Raw genomic sequence first — 11,841 nt, 5'->3', positions numbered from 1 at the left:
TTTAGATTTAAAAGTATTTGATTTTTTGGCTTTTAACTGTTTCTCTCGCGAGAGTTCGTCCTTGCGCCTGATCCAACCTAACATTTACCGTTGAGGAGAACAGGTGAACGCTAATTGACTGAGCACGCTATGTGAACCACAGTTTTCGTAAGAAGCAGCATTCTGCAGGGTGAGTGTTGTATTTTCTTGAATCTCCTTTTTAGGCCAATAAACTTACATTTAGTTTACATTCCAAACGTGCTACTTATGAAGACCTATCTCTGTTTCCCCCTCCATCAAAGTGCACGAAATATGCCGACGAACAACAACCAGGTGAGTACAATGGAGTCAGATTAACCTCATGCTGCATCAACAGCTGAATGTTTTACATTTTTATTTTTACCCAGAGAGTTGCTTAAAATCTCTTTTGTGTTTGAATTTTGTAGTCATATTTTGTTAGATAAGTTCCCAAACGTAAAAATAAAAAGTATTTTCTTAACACTAAGGACTCCCATATTGATATTTCACTCCAGGACCTTTGGGTGTTTTGGTTGGTTATAACTAGAATTACACTGTAAAGAATAATTGTGCACTAGGTGGGGAGATGAAAGTCAAAAAGCTGGATCTGAACTGAGGTTTTGTCTCTACTGGTTTCGTACAGAAGGTCCCCAGTGCAGCTGCCAGACTGGCCAAGCTGCCCATGGTTCGCTCCGCTTGTGCCAAGCTGTCAGTCTTGTACATTGACACTAAATGCAGCCACCCCAGCCTGAGGTCTGTGTGTGAGGTGCTGGAGAACAGTGTGACAGCTTTAGGCACAGTGGCATCGGATAGGATGTCACCTGTCATTGTTAAACTGGAGCCTCAAAGTGAGTGTTGTTGGAACCATTTTCTGTGTGACTTTTTAGGCTTTATTGTCATTTATTATATTCCCTGTTTATATTCATCCGTACATGCCAATCTGTTCTGATGTGGATGTGAGGCAAAGGGGAAAAAGATATTGCCAGTAAGTTTGCATCATCACTGCAACTAACAATTTGATTATCAATTTTTTAAAATTAATTCAGTCAATAAAGTGTCAGAAAATAGTGGAAAAACTCTCATCACAAGTTCCTAGTGCCCAAAGTGATGTCATAAAATTGTTTGTATTATCCAACAATCAGTTCAAAACCCAAAGAAATTAAACTTACATTCATATAAAAGAGAGAAGAGCAGGAAATTCTCACATTTGAGAGGCTTGAATCAGCAAATATTTGGAGTTTTTCCTTTAAGAATTACTTGATTATCATGAATGTTGAACATGAATTTCATCAGATGACAAAGTCAATTAATTGATTAATTGTTTTGACTGTAATGTTCATAAAATGTTTGTTGGGGCTGTATCACAGCTTTCCAAAATCTGTGATCCATAACAGAAAAAACTCAGGATGGAGCAGTGAAGAAATGTTTTAATATTTGTTTTTAAATTTAAGATCAATAATGTATCAACTAAAAACTGTAAATTATATAACTTGAACCTATTTCAAAAGGTTACACAACCCCATCACTAATAAGTGATGATCACTTAATCCGTGTAAGGTCATGCAGCTAAAAAATATGTTTCATACATAAACTCATGAGTATCCATATGAATAATTTATATCCAATTAAAATCAAGTGTTAATAATAACTTTTTATGCTTTTCAGACAAGAAAAGATACAGATGATGCATAATGGGTCAACATATTAACTAAATGAAGACAGGGGCTGCAGCTGCCAGTTGTTGTTGTATTGATTCACTGTCTGTAATATTTCCATAGTTTCCATTGCAAATGATGTTGCATGTAAAAGTCTTGACTGGTTTGAGACTACATTCCCAGTGCTTCACACACCCACAGAGCAGGTAACATTTTCCTGTCCTTTTAATCCTTCGATATTGAATTCACACAAATTGCACAAAAAATACAAATTACACAGATTCTAAATATAGATAAAAGAAGCCAGATCCCTCTTTGTGTTCTCTTCGTTTGGTCTGTTTCACTAAGATTGTTGTTGGTGCCAAGAACAAGATGCTTGAGATCCGAGATGTGGTGAACATTGTAGCTAATGGAACTATGGAGTGTGTACAGCACACTGTCGCCTGGGTTATCGAGAGGATGCAGCAGGTTGATGAGCAGGCTAACCATGCAGTAGTGGAGCGAGCCATCAGTGTGGTCAGTGTGGGACTGGACACCGCTCTGAACATATCTGAGGCTCTGATGGACCGAGTGCTTCCTCCTACAGAGGAAGAAAAAGGTAATTAGATGCTACCGGTGTCACATTCAATATATACACTACCCACCGTCTGTCCCTCAAAATACCTTCTTGGTGGTTTTATAGAGGAAGAAGCCCGCTTGGAGGGTTTTGAGGCAGCTACACTCAGGAGAAGTTACCCAGTGCGACTGGTGACATTCACTGCCAAGCTGTGCAGAAGAACCTATCACAAGGCTGGAGCCAAGATGCAGTCTGTTGAGGTGTGCTGTCAGTACAGTTTCACAAGAGATAGAGTGGTGGGTGTGTCTAAAGCAGACTGTTAGCATGTGTGGTTCTAACAGATCATCAAATTATTCAAAATGATACTGACTTCATAGTGGAGTCATTTAATCATTGTGTCCAGGAAATCATGTGCACTGTTGATCACTTGTACTCTCTGTATTTAGGAAGATAAAGACCGAAACAACATAAATAGCTGCATAAATGATCGACAGTGTGCAATGTTTTTTGGTCTTTCACAGTTAGTTTTTTATCAGATGCACCTGTCAATATGAATTTCTGGTGTTGCACACAACAACTAAAAGATTGAAATCAACTACTCACCAAATCTGGCATGATCATTAACACATATAATCTTTGCAGTCGCATGTTTTTGGTGCAGTACTTGTGAAGTTTTTTTTTTCTTAAATATTTATAGGAAATAATCCTATGTGACGTGTTCTCCTTTTCTCTTCAAGTTCAAAAAGTAACATGTAACTTTTGCAAAGAAAATATAAGTATTAGAATTGTCTTTATTTTATGCTTGTATTTAAATCAGCTTTTGTTCTGAATCAAATGATTAACTGACTACTAAATAGATCTTTTTCACATCTGACATTTTGCAGGAAAAGCACAGGTTACTAATAACATTACATAACAACAGCTCTGTTTTATTCAATGGTCCCAGTGAGCCATGACAATGTGACAGTGAGCCAGCGTGCACAATGCCAGGAACCTGACAATGAAGCAGCTAAATGCAATAGTCATGATTCATTTTTATTATTTACACCTGTGCTTTTCTTACTGTGACATGTCAAAATGTCCTCTGTGGGGGGAAAAAAGGCTTATAGCACCTGTTTTTCCTGTTGATTATGAGCTCAAGAGAAATAGTCTTCGATATATCCAACTTTTACTGAATTAGTACTTTTTGTCCTTTTATTAACAGGTCATGGAGACTTTGTCCAGGTCTTCAGGTCTTCTTCAGGACCTTCAAACCAGCTGGCTGGCCTTGGCCTGGAGCCTCCAGGGACTCCCCCAGTACCTCCAGCATCAGGTGTTCTTCTTTATCTCCCAGATGTACAACTTAGGCTGCCATTCATCACAACAAAACCACTCCAGTGAAGACAGGAGTTGCCTCAAGGCTGCAGAGGCCTCCTCGGTTCACAAGGACGTCGTTAAAATCCCCCCACAGGTTCCACCTAACTACCGGATGAGAAGGCCCACAAAGATGTCTGTGTTTGAAAATGGATGTAACATTAAAGGATGTCTGAATCGTTGATGTAGGCTGCTGTAATTATTTGATATACATGTCTGTGTGCTAAATTAACACAGCTATCAGAAAAGTTTACAAACTCAATATTGTTTTGTACAATAAAGTTTTTTTGAAGATTCATGAACTTAACTTCCTCTTGTCTTATTTACAACTACACCACCAAAATATCAAGTGACTCAGACTTATGAATCAAAACATGACACCACCTCCTCCAGACCTCAGTTGTGTGAGAAAAATTGAGTAACCATTTGTCCAGCACTCCAGTGTGAACAAAATACTGAATTTATAGTATAAAATTACAAGTAAGACAGATGGGGTGTTATAAACCAGTAGGACTTTGCCACAAACCAGTTTCAAGCCAACAACTTTCCATTTCCTGCTACTTTGAGGATCTTTGTGACCAGCATGGACCTTATTGAATCATTACTGCTTATGGCTGCAATGAACATTTTCCACTACAAATCAATTTTATCTCATGCTGTTTCTGTTATTTTCACTATTACCACCTAATGCAGGTATCAACACTTCAACTTATATAAAATACTCTTTGACGTGAAAAAGGTCTATTGCAGTTGTAAGGTGCATTGAGCTCAATCTGCAGCCCACTGAGTAGTGACTTATTAATGAACCTGTTCAAATAAGCTTGTGATACTTCACTGCAAAAATCTGACAATTGACAATAATTCACAAGTTTTAATAAAAGAAAATTTTAAGGCAAGATACTGTCTGAGGCAAAACACATTCTGCTAAACTATGTTTTGGCCCTTGGATATTGATTCAGGCATATTCCAGATGGTGATTTATCAAACTGCACTGTGGCAACTGCCTAAAATAAGTTGGCTTCCAACAATCAAAACTACGATATTCAAACAAAGATGACAAAAAAAAAAAAAAAAAAAAAAAAAATTATGGTTTGGACTCAATTAAAAATGAATCACAATGACACAAAATTTTCAGCAAAACATTACTTTATTTGACTTATTGATTTCACTTTTGGCTGGACTCTGACTTGGATGTGGATGCCCTCAGAGAAGAAAGGCGGCGCCTCTTGGCGATCTGTTCCTGGCGCTTCTCCTTGGCCTCCTGTTTGCAAGAAGAAATGTGTCAGACATGTTTCAACACTATCAAAGTTACAGCCTTTTACACCCAAACAAGTTAAACCCCCCTTTATCCGTATCACATTTTTTAATAAATAGGGCTAATGACAGCTAAACAATGCAAGGAAATTCTTCAAAAATAAATAAAACTCGACTTTGTACTTGAACTTAAAAGTTAAATGTTAAACAGTAAAATGGTAACATTTCATTCAATTTGAAACCCCCTTAATTGTTAGTGCTCAGTTGCAAAGGTAGGGTAGTATTTTTATAAGAAGTGTTTATAATTAAGAGCTGCTTCAGTTTTCTGGAATATTTATTAAATGTCTAAGCACTAATAAGACAGGATAACAATAAAACCTACCTTCATCCTCTTAGCCAGCAGCTTGGCGTACTCAGATGCCTCCTCCTTGTTCTTCTGGGTGCGCTGTCTCTTGAGGGCAATGCGGCGGCGCTTGTGCTGCAGCACACGGGGCGTCACCAGTCTCTGGATCCTGGGAGCCTTAGTTCTGGGCTTCTTGCCTACCATACAGAGGAAAGAGAGTTGTTGTTTATTGATCATGCAAATAAAAACCAGGTGAGGTTACCAAGGTGAGGCACAGGGTGTTCAGGGTGAATTTGACACAAGGAGCCAACACTGTGTGCCATCAGCAGTGATACATGAGCCCCAAGAGGAAACAATATCTTTTGCCATTAACAATGATCAGTGATATATTACTTAAGAGGGGCCATCAGCATCAGTACCTGATGCTCCAGTATCACCACTTCACTGTGGAGTACTTTCTAGTGTGCAGGTTCAGCAGTGCTGAACAGTCACAGCACAATACACCTGACTATGTACAGGAAGCCTCGACATTGTCTACAGTATGTTGTATGGCCCTCATGTGACTTTAGTACCCAGCTCACTGTTTTGCCACAAGTCCTGAATGAGCTCAGCAACTTGCTGAAGTCAGTATACAAAACAAGTCTCCAAAGCTAGCTCCACAGCTAAAAGCCGTCCCCATGGTAAACAGTGCAATATGTGTAGAAAGGGTTTGTAATACTGAATCAAGGCTGTAATGCTTGTATTGTTGTTGTAGCAGCAGTGTACAGGCGTCACGAGGAGGAGGACAGGTAACTCGTCAGGAAGAGCTGTTGTCAGATGCCATTCTTGCCTAGCAGTACTTGCATTGTTGATGATGTAAAAAATATAAAAAGCAGCTTATTTTGATTTGGCCCCAAAACAGAGTATAAGCCTAATATTACAAATACTGCTTGACAAATAGTCAGTGTATATTAGTCAGGGGTGTAACGGTTCATGTAGTCGCTCTGAACCATTCGATAGAGGATATTCAGTACGTGACTTTCCTTGGTTTGGATTGCTCCGTGACCCAAACAGTAGCTGTCAAAATAGTTTAATAATCCACATACTCCAACATGCGGAACAATAATTCACCCAGAACATTTTGGCATGGCACCACTTAGCTGTAGCATGCTCATGGATTTATGCTAACCAGCTTAGCCAAGGTAACTTGGCTACCCTGTATTGTCACTGCCATCAGAATGACAAACAAAAGACCGGTAAGTGCAACACTTATTAAAATATGTTCCGTAGTGAAACGACATCACTGCTGGAGGTGGAGCTAGTAGATAAATCAGCATAAAACAGCTGTCAGCAGGTGTCCTGACTCCTTGCAGGAAACAAAGGTTGTTTTCCTTTTCCACTGCAGCACAAGTGAACTATTTCAGTAACAGTTTCGACTGCAGCAAAACTAATCTGCTTCAGTAATAGTTACGGGCAATGAGCCACTGTTAGAGGTTTACATTTTTCAAAATTTTCTACCTTTCTTTTTATTCCCTGCTTTACTGAAAACAAAGAACCTTGACCCCACATCCAAGATACTTGCCAAATTGTGAATTGTGTGTACCGTTAAACCCCTAATATTAATTCATATAGTGTATTGTCCTTGTTACACCTTGTAAGATGGCTTTGTTCATCCCAAATCCTACATTTTCAACTCAATTTACTGGGTCGTAGGACCTAAAAATGTTTTCTATCTGCTCCTCTGAGTCAATATATGCAGGATTTGAGGAATCTGACAGGTCAAGTGTTCCTGTGAGAGAGAATACTGACAAGTGAAATCATGAATACTAGAATAAAAACTAAAAATATTTAGATTTGATACATAAGTTTAAAAAGTGATTTTACTTTCACAATACATAATTGCAGAAATATTTTGCAGAATGTGGCTGTATCTCATCAATACTGTTCACTGTTAAAGCCAAACCAAACTGTATTTTGAATGTCCAAAGATCAATGTTTTTCTCTAACAAACCTAAACCTAAGTCAGAAGAGTTGAATTACCAAGAGACGAAATAAAAGCTAAAAGCCAAGTAGTGTTTATATTATCATTTCTCCACTGCTTTCATCATCAATCACTGTCTGAAGTATCTTATGAGTATATTTTGGCAACAACCAGGTACATCTTTGAGAGAAACTTTAACTTATTTGGATAACTGCAGCAATACTTCTGTTTTTAAGTGCAAGCCAACTCCATAGCCAATGAATGCTGCCTACATTTAAAATCATCCCAATGACAAATATGTAGACTTAGTATTAACATCTGTAGTCTTACCTTCTTTAGACAGGGGTCTCCTCACAACATACTGCCTAACATCATCCTCCTTGGCCAGGTTGAAGAGCTTGCGGATCTTGCTGGCCCTCTTGGGACCAAGACGGCGAGGGACGGTGCTGTCGGTCAGCCCGGGAATGTCCTTCTCACCTGAGAAAAACCAAATCAATCCAGTTCAATGAAGGAAAACTTCACCTGAAACTTTACACTGCTTACATCTTGAGTACTAAGATTATTTTCAACAATCACTAAATTATATAATTGTCAGACAAGCAGAGTTTTTCTTTCCAAAGAAGAAGAGGGGCTGCTGCTTTCAGCAAAGTTTAAGCTGTTTCTCATGTTCACTATATGCAACAACAGAAAATTGCCATAGTGTCAAAGAAATAAACATAATGCTGCCAAACCCCTGACAAATGGAGCACATTTGAAGGGACAGTAAAAGAAATGTAAACTCAATACTGTGAACAATGAGACAATGAGAGAGCAATGCAGTTCAACCATCTATGGTTACAGGTCTGGTCGCATCTGGTAAGCAGCTCCACAGTTACTCTGGCAACACGCTGTCCCCCCTTAATGACTATGGACCAATCAGAAAGGGTCTACTGGTGTGCCATCAACATCTTTCATTGAGAGACATTTTTAAAATTTGAGTTTTACTGGTTAGCAGCTGAATTCTGGGTCCAATCTTTGCCCTGCAGAAAAAACAAACATGTTACCTTTCTTAACGATGACCAAGTTGAGAACGCTGAGGTTGGCGTCAACGATGCAACCACGGACAGACTTGCGCTTGCGCTCACCAGTCCTGCGGGGACGGTAGCAGGAGTGGCCCTTGCTAAGCAGCAGGCGCACACGGCCGTGGGTCAGCACACCCTGCTTCATGGGGAAGCCCTGCTTGTCGTTGCCTCCGCTGATGCGCACCACATAACCCTGCAAAAGCAGAGAAAGCAGTTATCCGACTGCCGTGCAATGATTCAAAGTGACAAGTGATACAGAACATTTAGATCAAACTTTACTGATTTAAACTTGACATTTCTGCAAATGCTGACCACACATGAAGCTTAAAGCATTTGAGCTTCTAATGATTAAGACTGCATGGTCAACTGCCTTTCAATAATTATGTAGTCTAAAGAAGCAAAGCACATAGGCCTGTGAGCTTCTCTACTTCTAGCATTTCTTCCCATCACTTTAGTGCAATTCACTATTAATCTATTTACCGCTTACGTGCAATATAATGTCTATTTTGATTCATCTCTCTTACCTTCCCCTCTTTCATTTTGTTATTTACTCTAATAGGAACTAGAGCTCTAATAAGCCTTCAATGTTGCCAACTGCTGTGTTGCTGTACATGTGACAAAATCTCTTGAACACTCATAAAAACTTAGTAAAGTAACTAGTTGTAGATGTAGAGAATTGAGAGAGCAATGCAGTTCAACCATCCATGGTTACAGGTCTGGTCGCATCTGGTAAGCAGCTCCTCTGTTACTCTGGCAACACGCTGTCCCCCCTTAATGACTACAGACCAATCAGAAAGGGTCTACTGGTGTGCCACATTACAATCCAACACATTTACAACATGTCAAACTCAAGTCCGCGCGCTGCTTCCTTGAAGTCTGGACAAGGTGACACTAGATCTAAAAGAGATCACAAGTGTTAACTTCAACGCTCACCTTCCACTCATCTCCCAGAGGGTCAGCAGCCACCTCTGTGGCCATACGCTTCTCATAGAAAGTACGCAGCTTACGCTCATCATCAACTTCAATCAGCTTCTGGCAGCCAGTAGCGGGGAATGAGATGTTCAGCTGAAACACAAAAGGGTTGAAATCACACGTTATTCATTGAAGCTCAGTTAAACACACCTCTGTCAAATTAGCACAAGCTAGATGTAGCAGGTAACGTTAGCAGGTGCTTAACTGCTTACAGGTTATAAATGTTGAGTTGCTGATGAACGTTTCTCAACATTAAGACTTAATAAACGCACAAAAGAACAGTAACTATCACACGTTGCGTTTGTGGGATAATGTGTCGGTCAGAGGGTGACAGACCGCCACGGAGGCCTGTTAGCTTTCCTGCCGGCTATCAAAGTTTACTGAAGTTACAGCCAGTTTAACGGTTAACGTTTCAACCGGATAACGTTGGTAACATGTGACGTTCATATATCATTGGCTACACACGTTTGAAAACTCTCTCGTAGTGAACAGAGACTTTTAGCTCCATGCACATTTGTCTGCCATGTTTCTACGGCTCACTCGCCGACAGCGTCCATCAGCGTTTAGCTCTCATCATAATCAAAGCTCATCCTGTGCAACAGAGCCGTAAATGCGACATCAAACTAAGCCGCTTTACTGTTCACAATCAAGGCATTGAACATGTCGGACTATTTAAGAGAAAATGGTTTTACTTTAAGAAATATTTTGAGGGAAACATTGTACCTTCATTTTGCCAAACCGACCCAACGACGGTCCGCCACGGAAAAGAGACCGGATATCCGCGCCGTGATCTCACATAGGCCTGAAATGTTATCGCGATAACTGCCTCGCTGTAGTTTTCTAGTCAAGCTGAAGCAAAGGCAAAGGCAAAAAAAAAAAAAAAAAAAAAAATCGAACCAGACATACTGACGTCAACCAACACAACGTCATTAAAAATAATTATCTAAAAATAATAGTTGTGCCCTCCTGCTTTAATTTATTCTTTAATTTAATTTATTATTATTTCTTTATATTGTATTCACTAACACACACACACACACACACACACACACACACACACACACACACACACACATACACACAACACATAAAGATCAGTGGACAGATAAGGATAAATTAGCGTTGATTTGCATTTCATAAAAAAATAAAAACCGCTCAATTAAAAAATTATGAATTTGATTTATTTGAATTTCATTAAAAAGTAAAAAGAAAAAAAAAGAACAGAAAACAGAAAGTAAACTCCGTGCAGGAAATGTGGCGAGCCAAAGAGCTGTCCTAAAACTCAAAGCAAGATTATAAATCACATCGAGTGATTAATTAGGCTACATTAATGGCTATAGCTGTGGGAGTATTAACAATACATTAAGGATATTATTGAGTCACTGAGCATGCGTCGTCCAGAGAGCCAGAGAGTGATGTAAAGATAGTTATCATCCCACTCCAGTTTGAGAAAAAAAAACAAAAAAACAACTGTCTGCTGGACAAATCCATAAAATCCATATTTCCATCCATCAGTTAACAAATGCAATGATCTGATGACATTGTCATAGCCGACTTAATTTAATTTATAAGGATTTCCATTAGTTTAATCAGAACAGAGGCTATTCCTGGGGTTCCTCTATATTTAAGCATTGAGAATGAAAGCAGCTGAACAAAGTCTCTAATTTTATCAGGGAGTGAGTTCACAGAGTTAAGCTACCAGTTAATGTGCTCTAATTGTTTTTTCATTACTTTGTCATTTTTTAACATTAATCAATTAAGCATTTAGCCTATATGTCAGAAAGTAGTGATAAATTCAATCACTGTTTCGGAGAGCCCCACATCGCATCTTTAAATTGCTTGTTTTGTCCAACTAATAGTCCAAAGCCCAAAGATATTCAATTTATAGTAATGTAGAGCAGAGAAAAGCAGCAAATCCTCACATTTCAGAAGCTGAAGGCAGCATTGTTTATCAAAATCGTTGACGATTCATTTTCTATTGATAGATTGATTGACATTTGAATTGCAACATGGGGTTAGTAATTCATCACTGGTGTAAACATGCTTTTTCATGTGTTTTTTTTAATTATCACTTTCTATTGTTGTATTAACACAATTCCTCTTTTAGCAGAATATTTGGAGAATATTACATTCTGCACAATGACTCTCCTCTGTGTTGGGAGAGGGAAGTCCCCTGACAGTGAAGAAATCCTGCTCACCTGGACCTTTATTACATTACATTGTCCATCACATCTGTTGTATTTCAGAGTCATATTTTGATCATCTTTGCTGCTGTTATCATATGTATAATGTGTAGCTTATTCTGGTAATCAATATCTTGTACACTCAATTCTGACATCCATGGACAATCATGCACCTCACTACTGCAGCAATATCTATTCTATTCTCTCTGGTCTATTTATTTATTTATGCAATTCTATTTATTTATTATACATAATTGAGCCTTTAATTGCATTTGTATCCTTTACCTCATTATTGACTTGCTGTAACATTTTAATTTCCTCTTGGGATTAATAAAGTATCTGTCTATCTATTTATCTATCCATCTATCTATCTAGCTAGATAGATAGCTATCTGTCCGTCCACCTTGGCACATAACGTATGGAGCAAGAACAGGAAATATAAGGTATGTGATGAACTTTTTCAAGATTTCTTACATAATTTGGTCAGAATTATGTGTATACACTACA

General features: G+C 38.7%; 2 protein-coding genes across 3 annotated transcripts; one reads left to right on the top strand and one right to left on the bottom strand.

Moving 5' to 3' along the window:
- The first annotated feature begins 77 nt into the window (after positions 1–77).
- Positions 78–3,863, top strand: LOC121908072 (perilipin-2-like). Of its 2 annotated transcripts, none has more exons than XM_042427773.1 (7): positions 78–169; positions 282–312; positions 641–845; positions 1,776–1,858; positions 2,001–2,250; positions 2,335–2,468; positions 3,413–3,863. In XM_042427773.1, the coding sequence occupies exons 2-7, from the start codon at positions 292–294 to the stop codon at positions 3,743–3,745; spliced, it is 1,026 nt and encodes a 341-aa protein (XP_042283707.1). In that variant the 5' UTR covers positions 78–169; positions 282–291; the 3' UTR covers positions 3,746–3,863. The 2 variants fall into 2 exon arrangements, with proteins under 2 accessions (XP_042283707.1, XP_042283699.1); XM_042427765.1 differs by having other exon boundaries at positions 2,335–2,504.
- Positions 3,864–4,689: 826 nt separating this feature from the next.
- Positions 4,690–9,981, bottom strand: rps6 (ribosomal protein S6). The gene is made up of 6 exons (XM_042398081.1): positions 9,875–9,981; positions 9,113–9,244; positions 8,162–8,372; positions 7,449–7,595; positions 5,198–5,355; positions 4,690–4,822 (listed from the first exon to the last, which is right to left on the bottom strand). The coding sequence occupies exons 1-6, from the start codon at positions 9,878–9,880 to the stop codon at positions 4,727–4,729; spliced, it is 750 nt and encodes a 249-aa protein (XP_042254015.1). The 5' UTR covers positions 9,881–9,981; the 3' UTR covers positions 4,690–4,726.
- Positions 9,982–11,841: the final 1,860 nt, after the last annotated feature.

Source organism: Thunnus maccoyii, chromosome 2, assembly GCF_910596095.1.
Source record: "Thunnus maccoyii chromosome 2, fThuMac1.1, whole genome shotgun sequence".
NCBI classification, from domain to species: Eukaryota; Metazoa; Chordata; class Actinopteri; order Scombriformes; family Scombridae; genus Thunnus; species Thunnus maccoyii.
The sequence above is the reverse complement of the archived record's forward strand: the minus strand, read 5'-3'. Positions and strand labels throughout refer to the sequence as shown.